Source organism: Aotus nancymaae, unplaced genomic scaffold, assembly GCF_030222135.1.
Source record: "Aotus nancymaae isolate 86718 unplaced genomic scaffold, 86718_ANA_hifiasm-v0.15.2.pri h1tg000019l, whole genome shotgun sequence".
In the NCBI taxonomy this organism is placed as follows: Eukaryota; Metazoa; Chordata; class Mammalia; order Primates; family Aotidae; genus Aotus; species Aotus nancymaae.
In genome coordinates, this window is record NW_026988431.1 from 60,416,354 (window position 1) to 60,439,411 (window position 23,058).

The following is a 23,058-nucleotide window of genomic DNA, read 5'->3' on the forward strand; positions in this document are numbered from 1 at the left end:
TGTCTTTGATGGGATCTTAACCTGGTGGGAAGACGGACCCATATGCCATTGACTGAGGGAGACAAGGGCCAAGAGATCGGGGGTGGTCAGGGAACCCCCAGATAAACAGACTTGGAACAGAGAGTGGCGTTGCCTGGGTTTTGGGGAACTGAGAGTTAGCTTTTTAAGAGAGGGAAGAGCATCCCAGGCAGAGGAAAAGAGCAAGCTCAAAAGCTCCCAGGCAGGAAGGGCTGGAAGAGCATAGCGTTGGAGGTGGGAATGTGGGTCGGGGGGTGTGGAGGTTACGGGTGAGGTCTGCTATGATTTGAAGCCAAAAAGGACTCATAAAGGTCAAACTATTATGGCTCCTGAGATTTGCTTATATTTTATGGGAGGGTTAGTGATTTAAACTAAAGGAATACATAGAGGTCTTTGGGTTTTGTTTTGTTTTGTTTTAAGGTAGAGATGGGTTTTTCACCATACTGGCCAAGCTGGTCTCAAATTTCTGGCCTCAAGTGATCCACCCACCTCGATCACCTGGACCTCCCAAAGTGTTGGGAATAAAGGTGTGAAGCACTGAGCCCAATCGAGGTATGCTTGAAATTACAGTGTTCATGGTTTCCTCTCTATAAAATAGCTCTTTCTGTAATATTATGTTCCAGAACGGTCCAAGAAACATTTTACACAGGGAATCCTAAAAGTTGACCTTACAGAGCGCACCCCCACTCCTGAGGGATGGAACATTCCATGCATTTGGAGCACTGCTTTGGAAGTCACAGCTGGGCATTCCATGTTTCTTTTAAAATTTTCCTTCCATATTAGAGCAGGGCCCAGCCTAGTTTATCCAGGAGCAGACAGCAGTGGAACTAGAATTGCCCCATGCCATGGCAGCACAGCTGACTAGTCTCGGGGGTTAGGTGGAAAAGAAGAAGGAAAGAGGCGCTAGCTCAGAAATCCAAACCTGCAGCCCTGGCTCCCCACCCCGATCCCACCGTCACCCCAGGCCTTTCTCAGTTTGCTGCTCTTCTGGCCCCCGACCCAAGACTTACCTCCATGGTCATTTTCAGCTGATTTCACCATTTGGAGATTTAGACAGGGCTATTCTCTGGGGAGCAAGCTCAGTAAATGGTTTTACTTTTTTATCCTCCCTGCAAATGCACTGACTCCAACTCCCCAAGTCCTGAGAAAACACTGCTGGAGGGTGCTCCAGGATATGGTAATTTACCTGGGTGAAACCCCACCCAGCTTCTGAGGCTCAGCCGGTTCACTAAGGAACAGGGAAGCCAGGAAGGCAAGAAACACAGGAACCAAGGAACAGAAGAGGATGCAAAGGAGAGGAGAGGAACCTGGAGCTTTGGGAGACTGAGGTGGGCAGATCACAAGGTCAGGAGATCGAGACCATCCTGGCCAACATAGTGAAACCCTGTCTCTACTAAAATACAAAAAATTAGCCGGGCGTGCTGGTGCGTGCCTGGCTACTGGAGAGGCTGAGGCAGGGGAATCGCGTGAACCCAGGAGGCAAAGGTTGCAGTGAGTCAAGATCAAGCCACTGCACTCCAGCCTCAGCGACAGAGCAAGACTCTGTCTCAAAAAAGAAAAAGAAAGAAAGAAAGAAAGCAACCAGCAGGCTAACAAGGAAACAAGAAAGGACCATGCCCAAGGAGGGAAGACTTTTGAATTAAAAAGGGGGAAGCATCTGTACATTTCTTCACATATATATTTAGGTACTAGGTTACCATGCTCGTACTTAAAAGAATAATAATTTTTTCTGCAGAATATATCTGGGAAATTCCTATTCATGTAAAAACTTTAATAAGACTTCAGTCTTCCCATACCAATTCAAGCTTTAAAATCTTAGCTTCAATAAATCTTCCACTTCCTCCTTATCCCTGCACTGGACTTTATAAAGGTAATCCCTGGAAAAGGAATTTGGGAAAATTTGCAGATCAGAACACAAGAACCACACTACAGCAGCTAAAAACTAAGGGCTTGTTCATTCACCCAGAACCAAAAGCATTCACTTAGGAGCTCTTAGGAGGCCAGGCACGGAGGCTCACTCCTGTAATCCCAGCACTTTGGGAGGCCGAGGTGGGTGGATCACCTGAGGTTGGGAGTTTCAGACTAACCTGACCAACATGGAGAAACCCTGTCTCCACTAAAAATACAAAATTAGCCGGGTGTGGTGGCGGGCACCTGTAATCCCAGCCACTCAGGAGGCTGAGGCAGGAGAATCACTTGAACCCAGTAGGCGGAGGTTGAGGTGAGCTAAGATCGTGCCACTGCACTCCAGTCTGGGCAACAAGAGCAAAACTCCGTCTCAAAAAAAAAAAAAAAGGGCCCTTAGGAAAAAGAAATAACTGATATTTCAATTCAACTCATCAATATTAATTGAGCAGATGTTTTCCATATTTACTATTCTTAATAGGTAAGGTTGTTTGCCATGAAGTCCCGAGTAATACATGTTTGACATGGCATTTCTCTTGCATGTAAGCTGTTTTTTTTATTTACTTTTGCAAAAGAAAGGCATACTTTTCCTTTCTTTTCAATCCTTAGGTTTGGATTTAATACAGTTAAAAATTTTTTGAGAAATGCTTTTAAAGAAAGGTCTTTCATTTTTTTCTTTTCTTTACTTTTTTTTTTTTTTGAGATGGAATTTTGCTCTGTTGCCCAGGCTGGAATTCAGTGGCGAAATCTCAGCTCACTGCAACCTCTGCCTCCCAGGTTCAAGCGATTCTCTGACTCAGCCTCTCCTAAATAGCTGGGATTACAGGCGCCCACCACCACACCTGGCTAATTTTTGTATTTTTAATCGCAACGGGGTTTCACCACGTTGGCCAGGCTGGTCTCGATCTCTTGACATCATGATCTGCCCGCCTCGGCCTCCCAAAGTGCTGGGATTACAGGTGTGAGCCACCGCGCCCAACCAGTCTTTCATTTTTTGATGTAATATTTCAGAGTGAATCATATTTTCAACATTCTTTGTCAAAGAGAGACACATTTTTCTTTCTCCACAGACTTATTAAAAAAGAAAGAAAATTCTGTTGCATGTTACAACACGAATGAATCTTGAGGACATTATGCCAAGTAAAACAAGCCAGTCACAATAAGATAAATACTGTATGATACCTCTTCTATGAGGTGTCTAAAGTAGTCAAATTCATGGAAACAGTAAGAATTGTGGTTGCCAGGGCTGGGGGGAGGGGAAGTAGGGAGTCATTTGATGAGTATAGAGTTCCAGTTTTGCAAGATGAAAATGTTCGTCTTTGCACAACTTTGTGAATCTGTTGTACAACAATGTGAATATATTTAACACTACTGAACTGTATACTTAAAAATGATTAAGACGGTTAATTTTGTGTTGTGTGCTTTTTACCGCAATTAAAATATTTTTAAGTGTATTTTTAAAAAGTGATTCAGGCTGGGCGCGGTGGCTCACGACGCCTGTAATCCCAGTACTTTGGGAGGGCGAGGCGGGCAGATCTCCTGAGCTCAGGAGTTCAAGACCACCCTGGGTAACATGATAAACTCCATCTCTACTAAAATACAAAAAAAAAATAACTGGGCGTGGTGGTGCACACCTGTAGTCCCAGCACTAGGGAGACTGAGGCATGAGAATCTCTTGAGCCCAGGAGGCAGAGGTTGCAGTGAGCCAAGATCGTGCCACTGCACTCCAGCTTGGGCTACAGAGTAAGACTCCACCTCAAAAAAAAAAAGAAAAAGTGATTCAGGGAACTCCAAATATAAAGTTTTAAGACTATCTTAATTTCTACTTTTATTTTCTTTCTTATATATCTGCGAGTGTGACATGATTTTAGAAAATCCATGCCTAACAAATTTATATGCATATATATTTTTTAATGGAGTCTCGCTCTGTTGCAAGGCTGGAGTGCAGTGGTGCGATCTCAGCTCACTGCAACCTGCGTCTCGTGGGTTCAAACAATTCTCCTGAATAGCTGAGACTACATGTGCATGCCACCATACTCAGCTAATTTTTGTATTTTTAGTAGAGATGGGGTTTCACCATGTTGGCCAGGATGGTCTTGATCTCTTGACCTGGTGATCCACCCACCTTGGCCTCCCAACTAAATAGATTTTTAAGAAGCATAAAATTAACATCCTAGGAAACTGAAAGAAGAAAGCTTCAGTCACTTAGTTCTAAGGCATTCTGGTGGCATGCAGTGTGTCTGATGAGCTTAGTTCAGCCTTACTCAGAGCTCTTGTCTTAAAGAGGCATTATTATAGATATATTCTAGTACTTTAGTTAATTCTGCTATTCTTAGTTAATTTAAGCAGAAAAAGAATTTATTAAAAGAATGATGTGGAAGTTCTAAAAGGATGGCAGAGGTAAATACGTGTTGACCTCCACTTCTCTGGAAACCCCATTTAATTAACAGGAGATTTTTTAATTGTAAATCTGTACGGATAAGGAGAACTAGATGTCAACACAACTTTGAAAACTAGCCAGCAAGAGGATGAGTTTAACTGACTGTCAAGTTAAGTGCCCGCACGGGTTGGGAGAACAAACGTTTCAAATGTCAGAATCCCAAAAGTCTCAGTAACCGACAGCACGAGGTAACTCTGAAGGAAGGAGAGGGGTGGGTAGGGCTGCACACGGGGTGATTCGTGAAACATTTGGAAGAGGTTAAATTGTTAAACTCCATTTCTCACTCCAGGTAGCCTCTTCCCCATCACAGGATAAGCAGATTTAGTCCCTTTGTTACATGTGAACCATGGTTTGCTGTGGCTCTCCGTCATTTGCCTTAAAATAGAGTTGTTCCTGGAGCTTTGCAGAATGGGCCTGCCTCACCATCAGTCACACACTTAGGAACATCTGTGACCTGCAGTGCCTTTACCAGGTATTAATAGGCGCAAAGAAATAGAGCTCAAGGCCCTTGTCCTCAAGGAACTAACTCCCCAACTGAGGAAACAAGATGTTAAATATTACTTACATTCATGGCTATGTATTTTTAAACACAGTATCAATTTAAATACAGGGTCAGGCGATCCAAGAATTTCAGAAGTGAGAAAGCTTCACACAGCCAGTTACAGAGTCAGGGGCTATGGGGATGTGGGAGGTGAGCTGGCTTAAGAGTGGTAGGACTTGGGTTTTGGAATCTGGATGGCCCTCCTGAGCCGGGGAGAAGATCAGAACGAGAGCACAGCACGGATTGTGGAGCAAGAGCATCTGCCATCAGCAGCGGGGAGGAGGATGCCACCGAGCGGCAGGGAGAGATGCTGAGAACAGAGCACCCACCAGCAGAGGCCTTCCCTCTGTCTCCGTCAGGTCATCTCACTTCTGACTTCAGGCTTTTCCCGGGTCATAATGTAACCAGGCAGCTTAAATTCAAAACACATTTTAAGACTTTTTTTTCCCTTTCTCTTGGGTTTTAGTATATAACCTTGAAGCAAACTGCAGAAGCCTTTCCCCTTAGCCTTAAAATAGATTCCACTTCCCTCCCTTTCTCACCATATATACTCTGTTCACATTTATCTGACCGTGTGCCAGTATCTAATTGTGTTCTTTCTTGAAAATTCCAGGGGCTCATCTTGAGACAGACAGACAGACCAAGGCACTGGAGACCCAGGTATAAAGTTCCAGAGATGACTTCAAGGTGGCTGGTCAACAACACAGCCATTGTTGAGATGAGGCCAGCCCGAGATCCAGTTGAACTGGGACCCAAGACAGCCACCAGAACCAGACGCACAGACACGGTACTCAGCACCATTGCTACGCGCCTTCCTTACCAAGTTTTCCTGTTTTAAACCCCTGCCTCCCCGCCCCACACCACAAAATCGAAGTGGTTGTTTTGGATAGGAATCCAGCCACTTCCCCTTCACTAATCTTCGTTAGTAAAAATCACTTTCTTTCTACCAGACCTTACCCCCACTTTTTTTTTTTTTTGAGACAAGGTCTCCCTCTGTCACCCAGGCTGGAGTGTATGTAGTCGCGTGACCTCAGCTCACTGCAACCAACCTCCACCTTTCTGGCTCGAGTAATGCTCTCGCCTCAGCCTCCCAAGTAACTGAGACTACTGATGTGTGCCACCACACCCGGCTAATTGTTGTTGTTGTTGTTTTTGTTTTTGTTTTGTTTTTGAGATGGAGTCTCGCGCTGTTGCCCCGGCTGGAGTGCAATGGCGCGATCTCGGCTCACCGCAACCTCTGCCTCCTGGATTCAAGCATTTCTCCTGCCTCAGCCTCCCGAGAAGCTTGGATTACAGGTGCCCACCACCATGCCCGGCTAATTTTTTGTGTTTTTAGTAGAGACAGCTTCACTATGTTGGCCAGGCTGGTCTCAAACTCTTGACCTCATGATCTGCCTGCTTCAGCCTCACAAAGTGCTGGGATTACAGGTGTGAGCCACCGCACCCGGCCTAATTTTTGTATTTTTTGTAGAGATGGGATTTCGCTATGTTGCCCAGGCTGGTCTTGAACTCCTGAGCTCAGACGTTCTGCTCACCTTGGCCTCCCAGAGCACTGGATTACAGGCGTGAGCCACTGCGACTGGCCTACCAGACCTTACTGTTGTTCACTGGACTGCAAGCAGGGAGCATCTGAACCTACATTCCATTACAATAATGCTACCAGGGATTCCAGAAATGCTACCTCTTCCAGAAGTCCAGCATTTGGATTAATATTAGAATCCTACTGCATGTGAGCTGTCTTTCGCGTCCCTTCTCACATTCTCAAAGCCCACCTTTTGCTCTGCGGCATATGGGATGAGATGAGCAGCTGAAACAACCAGCTTTGCTCAGGTGTAACCCAACAGCAGGCTCAGCTGAACCCGGGACGGCTCCTCCCTGCCTGAGCTGCTCTGCTGCCACCTGGAGGGAAGCTCAAGGCAGCTGCCCAGACGTCTGACTGAGTGCAGGCCCGGAAGTGCCAGGCAGTTAGCATCCCTAGGCCAGACCTTGAGCCATGGGAAACTTGGGGGTTGTGCAGCAGATACGTGCTCCCCTCTTCTGTACTTCGGGCTGACAGTTGTGAGGGCTTTTTACACGTTTCCTCATGGGGCCCCCAGAGAACGTGAACCACCACTGCCCATTAGGAGTGAGCCCCTTTCTAACACATTTCCTGGACTGGCTTTTCCTCCTCCTGTTTCATTCTTCCCTGTCCCCAAATAAACAAGTCTTTCTCCCCAAAGAAAACTGTTTAAACTTTTTCTTTTCTTTCTTTTTTTTCTTTTACTTTCTTCATTAAAGCACTTGCCCTTGGTTTCAGGGTTAATTATTGAGTGAAGAAAAGGCTAATTCTAGTTCTGTACATATTAGTCACATATATCTTCTGCACTAAATTAATGGGATGAAATTAATCATGATTGAATGGAAACAGAAGGAATACAAAATAACTCGTGGAGTGTGAGAGAGCAGAGATTTTGCTCTGGCTTTTAATATATTTTTTTTTTTTCCTCATGGGGAAAATGCGCAGTTAACCGCAAGAACCAATGTGCAGTCCGAACCTACTGACTGACTGTTTCCCAACCGGGATTTATGTAATTTGTACATGAAATGAAGCTAGAATTTTCTGGCAGTGCAGTCACCAACTCCCAAATTCTGGCTAGAAGCAGTATCATTTACACACAGTGGTGAGTTTCTGCTACTTAATTACAATTAAATTAATCCAGTGGTTTTTGAGCGTGAGGGAAAAGGCCTTTAATGACTGTTTTTGTCCAGGAAAACAGTGGAAACTGTGTTGTCATTCAAGAAAAAATGTGGTCAGGGGACTGTTTCATTTATTGCTAAAGCAATTCTAAGTGTTTTATTTAGTGGGTCGATTTTCAGAGTAGTCTGTGTCTTAATAAAGATTTTTTAAATCTAGTATTGATACATTCTTTAAGGCTTGGGAAACAAATGTTAATTAAACATACAGTGATCCTTGTAATCTTTGGCACATACCCATTTTTTTCAGCTTAACATTTCTGAGGCTTTAGCTACTTCATCTGGTAAACATTTTATAAACTATCTGGGAAAGTTGACTGTCTTTCAGTGGTACTTGTTTAAAACAGGATAGATTTTCAGCTGAATGTGTGACTTCAGTGTGGTCCTCCCAAGACAGAGGATAAATGTATCTCTCAGAGAAGAAAGGCTGGCAGGCAAAAACGCTTTCACTGAGGTCCTGGAATGGAAAACAATTTTCATAACAATACTAAGATGTTACTTGCCTTATTTATTCTGATTCAATCATGACTTTATGGTGGAGTTTCCCAGAGGCTACATGACATGTGATGTTGAAACCACTCCACTTGTCCCATAGAACTGATGTTTATGGTTTCTTTGAATGACAGAAATTGATCCTCTTCCCAGTCTTAAAAATTGAGAAAGTTACATTTGTCTTATCTGTATTCCTTTCTCAGGAAACCAACCATTGGGCCTGGCAGATAATAGTAAGAAACTGAAACTCACCAGATCACTGCATCTGAACAATGCTTGCCTAACCAACCACCTGCTTCCTGCTGACCAACTCCCCTTCCTCAAGTCTCCCTAATTCCTGTTCTCCTGCATGTGGTTACATTTCTTCCCTGCTATATAAACCTCTGGTTTTAGTGGATTAGGGAGACGGATTTGGGACTGAGTTCCCATCTCTGCTACAGGACCCAGTTTAAAGTCTTCTTTCAATAATAATTGTGCAGCGATTAGGTTTCTGTGTGGTGAGCAGCAGGACTTAGACTGGATTCCTGGTGTTTTGGTAACAGTGTCACAACAGATTGGATGAAGTGGATAACAAGAGTCACCTATTTTATAAGCTGGACATTACAGAGATTAGCAAAAATGGAAGGCAATGCCACTCTTCTCACTAATTTTTAAGTAGTTATTTTTTATTTAAAATGTTACTTATGTCAATATATAATGGGTTTACTATGAGTTGATATTTTTAAAATTTGTTTTAATTTCTAATGTAGTAGATATTGATAGACATACCTTTCTTATTTGAGACAGGGTCCCACTTTGTCACCCAGGCTGGTGTGCAATGGCATGATCACTGCAGCCTCAACCTCTTGGGCTCAAGCAATCCTCCCGCCTCAGCCTCCCAAGTAGCTAGGACTACAGGCACACACCACCATGTCCAGCTAATGTTTTTGATTTTTCATAGAGATGGGGTCTCACCATGTTGCCCAGGCTGGTCTTGAACTCCTGAGCTCAAGTGATCCGCCTGCCTTGGCCTCCCTACGTGCTGGGGCTACAGGTGTGAGCCACTGCACGCGGCCAACATACCTATTTAAACAAAGGGTTTTGTTTGTTTGTTGTCACTCAACATATTTTAAGAGCAAAAGTGGATCCTGAGATCAAAAAGTTTAAGAATCACTGGTATAAGGTAAAGAGCAACGGCTTGGAATCCAGACGGTCCCGACACTAGGCACCTCTCCACATGCCCCGCCCTAGTGGGCACACAGGCGCACACCCACCAAGCGCTTTGGCATCCCCTACTTAAGCAAAACATAAACAATGTAGTTTCACAAGTAAATATCTATTGACTCAACAAGCAATTAAAAGAAAAAATTCCCCAACTGAGTAATTACAATGGACTGAATGCCTATATCCCTCCAACGTTCATATGTTGAAATCCTAACCCCTAAGGCAATGGCGTTTGAAAATAGGGTCTTTATAAAATAAGTCTCAGGTCACTAATTTCTTTCCTATGTTTAAAGACACAGAATACCTTTTGTAACTGTAAAGGGGTAGGTTACAGGTATTCACATTTATTTATATAGGCATAAAATACCTCTAAAAATATGCAAGAAAGCAGTAACACTGATTGCCTTTGAGGGCAGAAGTTGGAATTGAAGAATAGAAAAGAAGGAAGATCTTGGAATTTTGAACCATGTGACGTTCTTGGAACTTTGAGTATATACTCAAATATAAAATAAAATACAAATTTTAAAAAGCCAACACAAATTTGCCTTCTTTCCAAAGTATCCCCAGCTACTCGTCCAGATCCACGTAGCCCAACTGACGTTTGATTGTTGCTCCTTTTTCATGGAACTCATCTTTACCACATTAGAAGTTCTTTGAGTGAAATGACCACCTGCACACTTATAAGTCTTAGAGTTCCCTGTTTTCCTTAACACAGTACTGGACATAAAGCAAATGCCCAATAGAACGAGTTTATTAACTGATAAGCTTACTCCCAAGGGATGAAATCCTGACGCTGAGCCAACTTTCCTTAGCAAGTTGCTTTTTGTGATGAAAATATGAGATTGGGTCAGCCAAGTGGAAGACTTGGCACGTTCTCATCAGCAGAGGAGACGTACACACACACAAACCTCTTTTTAAAACATTTGATATTTCATATTTGAAAAAAAATAACAGAAGCAGTCATTGCAGAAAAGGTAAATTATTTGCTGGACTCTCTACAAGTATTTTATAGTTTGGAGCCATTTTTACCTGTTGGCATAACAGAGGGAGCATGGTGATCTTCCCAACACTGAGGCCTCTAAGAACTTCATCCAGTTGGGAAATCAAAGGAACTGGGAGATTTTCCGTAATCATGTAATTAATTTGTCTCCTTTTTTGGATACATTGGAGATGCTGAGTGTTTGCAGAGCGATCATTTAGAATTCCAAGGTGTTGTATACGTGAAGCAGTAGCAGTAACATGTCAGCATCACGACTGAAGATCCATCCGGCCTTCCCTTCAGGTGAGGATGACCGTGGTAACAAAGACTCTTCAGGTTCAGCTTGGGCCCTGTGTTTCCAATCTTGAGAACCAAACTTTTGGAATAAATCTCTACTATAGATCCTAAAATTGGTCTCATTATTTATTTATTATTTGTTTTTTAGAGACAGGCAGAGTCTTGGTATGTTGCGCAGTGTGGACTTGAACTTCTGGACTCAAGGGATCCTTCAACCTCAGCCTCCTGAGTGTAAGGTTTGAATGAAGCAACTGAGATTTAAAAGAGGCAACTGAGGCCAGTTATTGGAATAAAGAAATTTAATCGGCTCCTGGGCGAGGTTCTACGGTCTGACAGGAGGGGCCGGAGAAGTCGCACTTCTCTTTTTGGGGCGTGGGGTTTTACAGGGAGTGGAGGTAGCTGATATTGCGGGGAAACAAAGAGGAGGTAATTTCATTGGATATGAAGGGACCGGGAATGGACGAGGGGCTGGTCGAGGATGTACGGGGCAAGCTTGCCATAGGGCAGGTCTTTGGCAGTCTTTTTTAAAATTTCGGTGGGTGCAGGGCTGAGATGGGAATGCGGAAACGGGTATGGGGAGCCCACGTGGAGAGGGCAAATGCTGAGTAATGTGCTCAGAATGGTGACGTAGTTTTCAGGCGTGAAGAGAGAGGGGCGTGTCCACTCAGCTCCCAGCGAGGCAGCCAGCCTTACACTGAGTAGCTGTGACTATAGATAGGCACATGCCACAGCACCTGGCTCAAATTTTGTACTGAGTAAAAGGTAGTTGGCATCACAAAAACAGGGCTTAAATGCAAGCATAGAAAGTAAATCAGTAGGTGAGATGATTTCCCATCATTTGAAGAGGCTGTCACCCAAAACTTGCCAAGTGTCCCTGCCTGGGTCCCTCCAATCGGGGGGAAACACTGCTGAGTCACACAAAATGTCATCAACAAGATGCTCTGCTTCCCAGGCCTATTTTCATTCTTATAAGGTCAACAATGCTTAACTCAAATAAATGACTACTGGAGGGTAAAACTGCAGATGATGAACCATTTAGAATTTTCTACTTTCTCTTAAAGATTATCCACTAAGTTTCCTCTGGCTCTTTACTTTCTTTACTACAACTGCAAATTCAAATGATGAAAGTTTGCATGTTTAAACTTAGAAATTGTCGGAAGAGAAATTTTTGTTTCATTCAAATTTGTTTTTTAAACATTTACAAAAGAGAAGCAGAGAATTGTGATCACCAGTTCAAAAGCCAAATGCTGTTCTTTTTATCGTTTTCAAGAACAAAAGGCCTTTTTGTTGGAAACCTCAGAGTTGATTTTTATGTTTGGGTACATTAAAGAGATAATGACACGTCTCTTGCATAAACTACCATTACGTCTCACACCAGCCTTTCTGATGTTTCATAATTTTCTAAACGTATTTCAGAGTTATTGGCAAACACAAAACTGCAATTTAGATGGATATCAGAACGATTTGACAATTTTCCTCATATTTTAAACTGAAAGTCAGAAACATCACAGAGAAAATCTGCCACTTGTGATGGAGCAAAATCTTTACTTGGGTTTTTTTGTTTTTGTTTTTTGAGACGGAGTCTCCTCCTGTCACCAGGTTGGAGTGCAATGGTGCGATCTCGGCTCACTGCAACCTCTGCCTCCTGGGTTCAAATAATTCTCCTGCCTCAGCCTCCTGAGTAGCTGGGACTATAGGCGTGCACCACCATGCCCAGCTAATTTTTGTATTTTTAGTAGAGACGGGGTTTCACCATGTTGGCCAGGATGGTCTCGATCTCTTGCCCTTGTGATCCACCCCCCTCGGCCTCTTTGAGAGTTTGTCTCAACCCGATTACCTAGCTCCTTCGTTTAGTCCCTAAGTCATAAACATGTTTATCCTTTAGCTTAGTTTATCAGCATAGATGAAAAAGCACTTTCAGAAATTTTATTTATCAATTCTTCTAAATTAAAGCTGATTCCCTCTTTTAAAAGAGGCACTTTTCTAACTTCAAATGTTTTCTTCTCAGAGAGAAGACATATGTGATTGTTTCCCCACCTATGAGGCCAATGTGTGTGCCTCCTCTCCTAATCGTTACCCGACTTGGGCCTGCTCACCAGATTGTTGGATGTTGAAAGGACCTGGTCTGGGGCCAAGACACTTTAGGAATCTCTGCTGTGCTCATGCCAAACTCTTGGCGGGAAACTGGGCTGAGTGCTCCAGGCCCTTCTATGATGCCTGGCTCCTCACCAGGCAGAGTTGAAGAGGGGCTCTCTTCCATTGCTGAGGTTCTGCCCCCACTCTCTTGTGTTGGTTGAGAGAGCTGTAGCCAATGACCTCCTACGTGGCTACCATTTCTAAAACATTGTTTATTTCATCATTTATTTTTTTTTTTAGACAGAGTCTCACTCTGTCACCAGGCTGGAGTGCAGTAGCACTATCTCGGCTCACTACAACCTCCGCCTCCTGGGTTCAAGCGATTCCCCTGCCTTAGCCTCCTGAGCAGTGGGAGTACAGGCATGTGCCACCACACCCAGCTAATTTTTTGTATTTTAGTAGAGACAGGGTTTCATCACGTTGGCCAGGATGGTCTCGATCTCCTGACCTCGTGATCCACCTGCCTCGGCCTCCCAAAGTGCTGGGATTACAGGCGTGAACCACCACACCCAGCCTAAAATGTCTATGTGGGGGTGTTTTATCACATACACAGCATATTTAATCACAGTTCATGTATATAAATATATACAGTTTATAAATATGTAAGGGATATTCATGTGTAAAAATATTTTCTGATGAGAGTTCCCAATCAAAAAAGTTTTTTTACCACTGTTCTATGAACAAAAGTTCTAAAAAAGGTTTCTATGCTTTTTTCCCAGAAGCAATTAAAAAGCTTATTTCTAAGACACAAAAACCAACTTGAAACAGCTCCAAGTGGCCAAAGATAGGATAATTGGAGGATTAATACAATGGAGTGAAACATATTAAATAAATTTAAAATGGATACATTCATAACAATATGAATGTATCAATTTTTAAATATTGACACATTCATATTATTTAAATAAGCACATTGATCATCTTTAAAGGATGTTAATACACCAACCAATTATTCTGAAATGAATCAAGCATTGAACCTGACTTTCTTGTGTGAGCTGTATCTTAGGGTACCAAATACTTTAAATGAGGGAAATTTCACTTGCTCTCTCACTCCCTTTTCACACACACATACTCAAAGAATAATAGAATATCATCATTTGGCAAATCTCAGATTAAATAAAATACAGGCTATGACTTTCAGTAGCCACTAACATCACAAGAAGAGAAATAACCGAAGATGACGTGCGTCCCAAAGGAAGATTGAACGCCGCCTGTGACACTGTTCTGCCAGAAACTCAAGCCTGAATCAGATCAAGCATTGAAATCCAATAACCAAGTTTGAGGAAATACAGAGGCCTGCAGAACACCGTGGAGCACAGCCAGCACAGGCGGACTGCGGCAGACTCACTGGAAAGGTAACCTGCTTTATAAGCAAATCTATTTCAAGACAAAAGAAGCGGGAAGAAAACCTATAGCTGAAAAGAAAGTCAAGACACGGAAACCAAATGCAACTTGTGGACCTTTTTGTATCCTCATTCAAATAAATCAAATTTTAAAACTTGTAGGACAATCAGGGAAATCTGAACACCAGATAACAGGTTATTATTATTATTATTACTATTTTTGAGACAGAGTCTCGCTCTGTCGCACAGGCTGGAGTGCAGTGGCTCAGTCTCGGCTCACTGCAACCTCCACCTCCCAGGTTCAAGCAATTATCATGCATCAGCCTCCAGAGTAACTGGGATTACAAGCACGTGCCACCACGCCCAGTTAATTTGTTGTATTTCTAGTAGAGACGGGGTTTCACCACGTTGGCCAGCCTGGTCTCGCACTCCTGACCTCAAGCGATCCACCCACCTCAGCTTCCCAAAGTGTTGGGATTACAGGCGTGAGCCCCCGCACTCAGCCACGACTGAATTTTTAAACGCAATTTTATTTGTCCTGTTTTTAAAATCTCAAAAGGTGCTGGGCACGTAATAGTTGCCTCTGAGTGTCCACCGAATGAAGATTTGTGCATATGGTATTTCATAGCACTCAGTGGAGCAACGTCCCAGCTGTTGATCTGCACGCAGCCTGGAGAGCAAACACACATCGCTTTGGTCCCCGATACTGCGACTAAAACATTCTAATACCTGAGCTCGGAGGACTTTTCCAGGTGTGTCCGTTTTCCGGGGCTGCCGTAACCACGAACTAGATGGCTTAAACAACAGAAGTCTGTGGTCTCGCATTCTGAGGCTGGACGTGTGAGATCAAGGTTGTGTCGGGGTTGGTTCCTTCGGAGGGCTGTGGTCGCTGGCCATCTTGCACGTTCCACGTATAGACGCATCACCCGGATCTCTCTGCCTTCATCTTCACAAGTAAGTGCTCTCCCCAACTGTCCCCACCCCGCTTCTTTTTTTTTTTTTGAGATGGAGTCTCTCTCTGTTGCCCAAGCTGGAGTGCAATGGCGCCATCTCGGCTCACTGCACCTCCACCTCCCTGGTTGAAGCGATTCTCCTGCCTCAGCCTCCCAAGTAGCTGGGATTACAGGTGCCCACCACCATGCCCAGCTAAGTTTTTGTATTTTAGTAGAGAGGGATTTCGCCATGTTGGCCAGGCTGGTCTTGAACTTGTGACCTGAGATGATCCACCCACCTCGGTCTCCCAAAGTGCTGGGGCTCCAGGCGTGAGCCACAGTGCCCAGCCTCCAACTGTCCCGTTTTTATAAGGACATTCGTCATATTAGTCTTCACACTAATAAACTCATCTTAACTCGGTTACTTCCATGAACACTCCATCTCCAAATAAGGCCACCTTCTGAGGTGCTGGATTTTAGGACTTCCCCATATGAATGCGAAAAGTGAAGTGAACCAAACTACCTCCATCTTAGAAGTGAGCCTGACTGACTCCATCTTGGCTTCCCCCTCCCGCCGTTCCTCCCGTGAGTGCATACCTGGGTCACACCATGCTGGGTCATGTTGTGCTTAGGACCATGGAAACATAACCGTTGTAACCATACGCTGTTTGACAAGCCCACTTGCTATTGTGAACACTCCCTTGATCGATTGTACAGAATGTACCGAATGCCCCCCCTTGGCAACCAGCAATCATGGGAACCACTTGTGTCTACCCTCCTTAGTTAATCAACAATCATGGGCGCCTCCTGCCTCCTAGTTACCAGCCTCCTCCCCAGCTTGCTGGTTCTCCTTCTGTAAAATTCTGCTTCAGCTAGGCTCCCCCGCCCCTTTCTTAAGCAAGGTATAAAAAGAAGTCAAGCCCCTTCCTCAGGGCCGAGAGATTTTGAGCATGAGCTGACTCTCGGTCACCAGCAATAAAGGACTCACAATCAGATCTCAGAGAGTGTCACCTTCCTAAAAACACGCTCCGATACAACCAAAGGAGGTGCGATTCAGCCTCTAACACTAGGGGCCCTTCCTTCCCAAGCCCTCCCTATCCTCGGGGACAACTGCATGAGTTTGAACGCCCTGTCTTCCCGGGAAGGCACTGGGCTACAAGGCCCAAGCTCGCCTTCTTTGCCTGTTGGCACGAAGAGCAGCCTCCCACTCTTGCTCCTGGAGCTGTCAACACTGCTGTGGTTAATGTTGCCTTTTTGGCTCTTGGTGGCCTGGTTTGTGACTGTGACTTTCCTGTCATTATAATAGTGTTCCTACCTCTCTCTTCTTTTCCCTGCAACAGTCCTAAAGCCCAAAGAAGAGGATTTTCCCTTGCCAGCAAACATCAGTGGTCTACCCTTCTACTGGCTATTATATTCCTCGGACCCCTTTCAAAAAGTAGCCTGCTCTTTTGAGGAACTTGGGATGTGTTTCCCAGATCTAGAAAAATATGGGCACGGAATAGAGCATTTCTTCCCTCTTGCCCTGGAGCTCTTCTCCCAGGATGAGACTAATTTTCCTTTTACTTTTCAAGACATGTTATGTCTCCGCTTCAGGGTACCCCGGTCTCCCTAAATCTTCGGTAGCCTTCATCACATTTTTGTCTGAAATTCTTCACTTTTTTTTTTTTTTTTGAGACAGAGTCTGGCTCTTGTTGCCCAGCCTGGCGCCATCTCAGCTCACTGCAACCTCCACCTCCTGGGTTCAAGCGACTCTCCTGCCTCAGCCTCCCAAATAGCTGGAATTATACACACCTGCCACCATGCCTGGCTGATTTTTGTATTTGTAGTAGAGACAGGATTTCATCACGTTGGCCAGGCTGGTCTCAAACTCCTGATCTCAGGTGATCCTCCCACCTCAGCCTCCCACTATGCTGGGATTACAGGTGTGAGCCACCACACCCAGCCAAAATTCTTCATCTTGATGCTCCAAGAGTTTGTAATTTCCCAAAATTTACTACCCCGTTTTTCTAAGAATCTGAGGGGCTCACTGATGTGCAAACCAGGTATCCACGAGCCCTGACTATATGAAAAACATCTTCACATAACCATCATCCCTGGAGTCTGGCCCAGAGCAAGCATACAAAGAAAAAGCCTTACCCTTTCTGATATGTAAAGTAGACTTCTAGCACAACCGCTTCATCCTTAATCACAGTGCTTCAAATATTAGAGCTAGAATGATTGCAGTGGTGGACTCACAATTCTTTAGCTAAAGATCGTCAAGCATTCCAGCCTGGCCAACATGGTGAAACGCCATCTCCACTAAAAATACAAAAATTAGCCAGGTGTGATGGCATGCACCTGTAATCCCAGCTACTCAGGAGGCTGAGATAGGAGAATTGCTTGAACCCGGGCAGCAGAGGTTGCAGTGAGTGGAGATCACGTCACTGCACTCCAGCCTGGGTGTCAGAGTGAGACTCCGTCTGAAAAAAAATAGTGTCAAGCATTGTTAACTTGAAACTTGAAGAGACTTAAGCTCATTTTGTGCTTGCTAAGAGTGGGCAGCTACACTCAGGTCAGCAGGCAACAGTAACAACTGCATGCTGAGATCTCAGTGAGATCTCAGGGGTAGGAGAATTCAGAAGGCCAGAAATTCCAGAGGCACAGACTTGGGGTATGGGGGTAGGAGTGAGGGTGGGAGGGAGAGACTGCTGCGCCAATTCACTAAACAAACACCAAGCTAAGGCAGTGTGTGAGTGGCGAGAAGCCTGTGAAGCCAGACAGACTTGGGTTTGAACCCCAGTTCTGTCTCTCACTAATTCGGCAAGCCTACACGTATCTTTTCCTCAGTGTCCTCATCTATCAGTATAATGAAAGTAATAACAGTACCAGTCTCACAGGTCCGTTGTGATGAACACATGAGATAATGTGCAAGGACATGGCATAGGGCTTAGTACAGAGCCGGCACCCAATTAGCTATTGTTCGTTTGTTTTTCAGACAGAGTCTCACTCTTGTTGCCCAGGCTGGAGTGCAATGGCGCGATCTTGGCTCACCGCAACCTCCGCCTCCTGGGTTCAAGCAATTCTCCTGCCTCAGCCTCCCCAAGTAGCTTGGATTACAGATGCCCACCACCACACCAGGCTAAGTTTTGTATTTTTAGTAGAGACGGGGTTTCACCATGTTGGCCAGACTGGTCTCGAACTCCTGACCTCGTGATCTGCTTGCCTCAGCCTCCCAAAGTGCTGGGATTACAGGCATGAGCCACTGTGCCTGGCTTTTTTTATTTTTTATTTTTTGAGATGGAGTCTCACCCTGTTGCCCAGGATGGAGTGCAATGGCATGGTCTTGGCTCACTGCATCCTCCGCCTCCCAGGTTCAAGTAGTTCTCCTGCCTCAGCTCCCAAGTAGCTGGGACTACAAGTGCGTGCCACTACACCAGGCTAATTTTTTGTATCTTTAGTAGAGATGGGGTTTCCCCATGCTGGCCAGGCTGGTCTCAAACTCCTGACCTTGTGATCCACCTGCCTCAGCCTCCCGAAGTGCTGGGATTACAGGTGTGAGCCACCTCGCCCAGCCATTAGCTATTGTTCTTACCATTGTTAGTGTGGAGCCCAAGGTGCCCTCCTCCTGTGTAATTTATGTAATGGAAATTACATCGAATCCTATGGCTCTGTTGTGTTGAAGAAACAAATATAATTCATTTGGCTGTAGCCACGGACATTTATGGACAAAGAATTTCCTCTCTTCAGACTCAAACTAGCACACGCAGATGGGTTCTGGCTGGCACTCTGTAAAATGGAGGTGCATTTTCCAATTACAGTTGAGCCTTGAACAGCACGGGGGTCACGGGTGCCAACCCCCAGCATAGTCAAAAATCCATGTGTAACTCTGCACTCCCCAAAAAACTTTACTAATAGCCTCATGTTGACTAAAAGCCTTACCAGTAACATGAACAATTGATTAACACATATTTTGTATGTTATATGTATTGTATACTGTATCTTTTTTTTGTTTTTTTGAGATGGAGTCTTGCTTCTGTCTCCCGGGTTGGAGTGCAGTGGTGTGATCTCAGCTCACTGCAACCTCCGCCTCCCAGGTTCAAGCGATTCTCCTGCCTCAGCCTCCTGAGTAGCTGGGATTACAGGTACCCACCACCATGCCTGGCTAAATTTTGTAGTTTTAGTAGAAACGGGGTTTCACCATGTTGGCCAGGCTGGTCTCAAGCACCTGAGATCAGGTGATCTGCCCGTCTCAGCCTCCCAAAGTGCTGGGATTACAGGCATGAGCCACCATGCCCAGCCTGTATACTGTAGATTACAATAAAGTGAGCTAGAGAAGAGAAAATGTTATTACAAAAATCATAAGGAAGAGAAAATATATTTACTATTCATTACAGGAAAACAGATCATTGTGAAGGTTTTCATCCTCCTCATCTTCACATTGAGTAGGCTAAGGAGGAGGAGGAAGAGGAAAAATTGGTCTTGCTGTCTGGGGGTGGCACGTAAGTGGACCCGCACAGTTCAAACCCGTGTTGTTCCAAGGGTCACTACAGAGCATTTCATAATGAGCCTCTCTTCACATCTTTAACAGTCTAATATAATACGGTTAGCTTGTCAGTTTCACAAAAATGCAACTAAACGTCATCCACAAAATGAGAATGAAGTCTCAGGGGGAATGGCTGGAAGGACTCGAATCGTAGAAGTCTCTCTGATTGAGGGCTTTGACAGCCTCTTCCTCAGCGGCTGGAAAGGGTGAAAGTCTGGCTGCAGTTTCCTGATAGAAAGCCTGTTGCCACGGTTTCTGGAGCAGAAGTAGAGTCAGAAATACCATTTTTTTTGCACTTATGCACGGAAAAGATAAGACCTCACTTTTGTTTTTCTTTGCACATCTTTAGAAAGGCAACAGCGGGAGAATAGAAAGTAGAAAAAACTAGTGATAAGAACCGGCAAGGTGCGGTGGCTCACACCTGTAGCCTAAGCACTTTGGGAGGCCGAAGTGGGCAGATCACCTGAGGTCAGGAGTTCGAGACCAGCCTGGCCAACATGATGAAACCCCATCTCTACTAAAAAAAAAAAAATCACAAAAATTAACCGGGTGTGATGTCTCACACCTGTAGTCCCAGTTATTCAGGAGGCTGAGGCAGGAGAATCTATTGAACCCAGGAGGAGGAGGTTGCAGTGAGCTGAGACTGCGCCGCTGCACTCCAGCCTGGGTGACAGAGCGAGACTCTGTCTCAAATAAATAAATACTGAATTAACCCTAGGGTCAGAAGAGAAAAGTTACTTCTTTTTCTGTTATAACTATAAGAATTCATAATTCACCCCAAAAATCAATTGACATATTGGTAGCTGCTAGTATTTTTTGTTGACTTAGCTTCTTTTTTACTTCCTTTCCTTTTTTTTTTTGAGACGGAGTCTAACTCTGTCACCCAGGCTAGAGTGCAGTGGCATGATCTCGGCAGTTCACTGCAACCTCTGCCTCCCGGGTTCAAGAGATTCTCCTGCCTTAGCCTCCTGAGTAGCTGGGATTATAGACACGTGCCAGTACACCTGGCTAATTTTTGTATTTTTAGTAGAGACAGGGTTTCACCATGTTGGCCAGGCTAGTCTGGAACTCCTGACCTCAGGTGATCCACCCTGCCTTGGCCTCCCAAAGTGCGGGGATTACAGATGTGAGCCACCGCACCCGGCCTGACTTGTCTTCTTGACAGACTGGTTTTGGCTCATGTGGCTGGTGCCTGGTTCCCTGTCTGCCCAGGGCTCTCCCTATGTGGGCGAACTGAAGGAAATCACACTCCTTGTCTTTCTGAAGCATGTTGGACCAGCTGGAACTTGTCTTTCTCTCTGAAGCATGTTTCTTTTTCCAATCAAGAGAGCCTGAGTTTCTAGTTATTGCGTGTAGCAGGAAGCACATCGCTTTGATCGGGGTTTGTTTCTGTTACATCAAGGGAGATTTTGTTCTGCTAAAAGTTGAGGACATTTTACTATTACATTTTTGTGAATCTCTGCTGCGTTTTTGATCAGAGACCTAAAAAGGGGACAGTACACAGAAATGAAAACAGTTCTTGTGCAGAATGGTGACTCCCGTGTGTGCCTGTGTGTGCCGGGGTGGGACGGGACTGGTGGTGTGCTTGCTAAATGTAAGTGCCAGGCTGTGTTTCCCTCAACACTGCCCAGATACATTTTCTTTTTATTATTCACACAAGAGAAAGCTTTGTGTTTCATGTAAAGTGGAGTTCCGTTCTAAGCTCAGCTAATTCTAATTTATCTCCATGAATTCCCAGAAAATCATCTTAAAATTTTGTGCAATACAATTCCTCATTGAGCAGGGCAGTCCACAGACTACAAGAAATACTTTATCCCTGGAACCACCCAGCAAATCCCATGACATTCCCCAAACAGGCAACCAGAAATCCTCCATAGGTTTCTGAAATACCAGGGAGGCACCACATGCCCAGTGAAAATCCCTGGTCTGAGATCTCTTTCAGTTCTGAAATTCCGTGCTTCTTTTTATATGCTATATCCCCAAACTTAATCTAATTAATTATTCGTAATACCTATTATGTGCCTTATCACCGAAGGAGGCAAAAATCACCTTGCGTCTTGTTCCTTTGCAAAGACTTTTACAGGCATACCCCTAACGCCCAGCACAGCCGGGCACCCGGTGGGGGCTTAGTGAGTGCTTGTGGATGTGGGGAGGATATTCCAGCAGCAGAAAAGACGAGCCTTTTCCTTACGTTCTACATTGCTACATTTCCGATACATTCTAATTGGGAAATTCAGAATAACATGCGACGACAATAAAAGATCAGTACAAAATAATATTTCATTAAGGGCTGCATCCTGTAGACTGAAACTGTACATATAATAAAGTGATACTCAGAGAAGCTTTCGTAGTCAGTAGAATTGGAGCTAAGGCATGAAGGAAGGGGGTGAGGAAGGGGGAAGGTTTTCCAGAGAAACTGAGAGGAAGCAGGGCCCAGAGTCAAGAATGTGCAAGGTCCATGTGCAAAATAGGGCAACGAAGTCCACACTAACGAGGAGGGGAAACGCTGGGATGAGGCATCCAGGGGCCAGGTTTAGAAGGGACTGGAAAACCAACTGGTGGAAACTTGCTATTTGAAAAGTTTTAATGAAGGCCATGCTATGCACTGTTTTAGAAACCCAGCCAAACTGCTTACATTGTTGGAGGTTCAAATGATTGTGGATGACTGAGGACCATACCTTTGGAAGTGGGAGAACAGAATAGTGGTTACACTTTAAGTTTCAAGTCAAATAGGCCTGGGTTCAAATTCTGGCTCTGCCTCTATTAGGATCTTGACCTCTTGAGCTTCAGTTTCCATTTCTAGAATGAAGCAAATAATAGTGGCTGCCTCAAATGGTTATTATAAGGATAATACATGATGGTGCATGGGGAATGTTTGGCGTGCCGTAACAATTTGATTACTGATTGAGTATTGGTGACAGGAATGTTAGTTGTATATATATCCAAGATTCACTGGGAGGTTGCTGAGATTTGGGGAAGGGTAGAGAGAGGAATCTAGGAGTGATGCCCTCTATTCTTCCTTTTATTCTTTGGGATTCATAGAATAGCTATTTTCAGGGGATGATGATTAAGGAAATTTCTTTGTGAAGACGTGATTTTCTGTCTAACCTATTGAACTTAGTGTTTGTTGATAATTTGTTATTTTGTTGCTTTCAAAGAAAGGAAAATATTTGCAACAATGACTTCCCATATGTCTCAAAGGCTGTGACGCAACTACTGCATAGAATGAAAACTCAGGCGATTTTTCTTTTCTTGCAGTGCAGGTAGAAAAGACTTCTACAGAGAGGGGGAGCTCCTTAATTTATTTGATCTAATCTTTAGTGATATTATTTGGGTCAGCATTTCTAAAGTTGCATGAATATAAGAATTAGCTAGAATACGTGTTAAAAATACAGATCCCCAGATTCCTTCTCTGGAGAGTCCAGTTCAGTTCATCTGAGCTTCTTGCGAAGGCAGTTGTAAAATTTAGTGATAGTAGCTGATAATGATTGAGTGCCTACCATGCATCAGCCACAGT

The 23,058-nt window shown here is 44.3% G+C and overlaps 1 protein-coding gene and 1 long non-coding RNA gene across 4 annotated transcripts in view; one reads left to right on the forward strand and one right to left on the reverse strand.

The window, feature by feature from the left end:
* The window catches only part of LRRC31 (leucine rich repeat containing 31), a 28,795-nt gene extending 27,639 nt beyond the window's left edge, over positions 1-1,156 (reverse strand). For all 3 annotated transcript variants that reach the window (XM_012470975.2, XM_012470974.2, XM_012470973.2), the window contains exon 1: positions 1,029-1,156. In XM_012470975.2, coding sequence (XP_012326398.2) covers positions 1,029-1,059 — 31 coding nt within the window. In that variant the 5' untranslated portion in view covers positions 1,060-1,156. The remainder of the gene's footprint in view (positions 1-1,028) is intronic.
* The window catches only part of LOC105729980 (uncharacterized), a 35,548-nt gene extending 24,706 nt beyond the window's left edge, over positions 1-10,842 (forward strand). Inside the window, exons 6-8 of the long non-coding RNA XR_010343494.1 lie at positions 5,518-7,564; positions 8,333-10,614; positions 10,757-10,842. This is a non-coding gene — a long non-coding RNA (uncharacterized LOC105729980). The remainder of the gene's footprint in view (positions 1-5,517; positions 7,565-8,332; positions 10,615-10,756) is intronic.
* Positions 10,843-23,058: the final 12,216 nt, after the last annotated feature.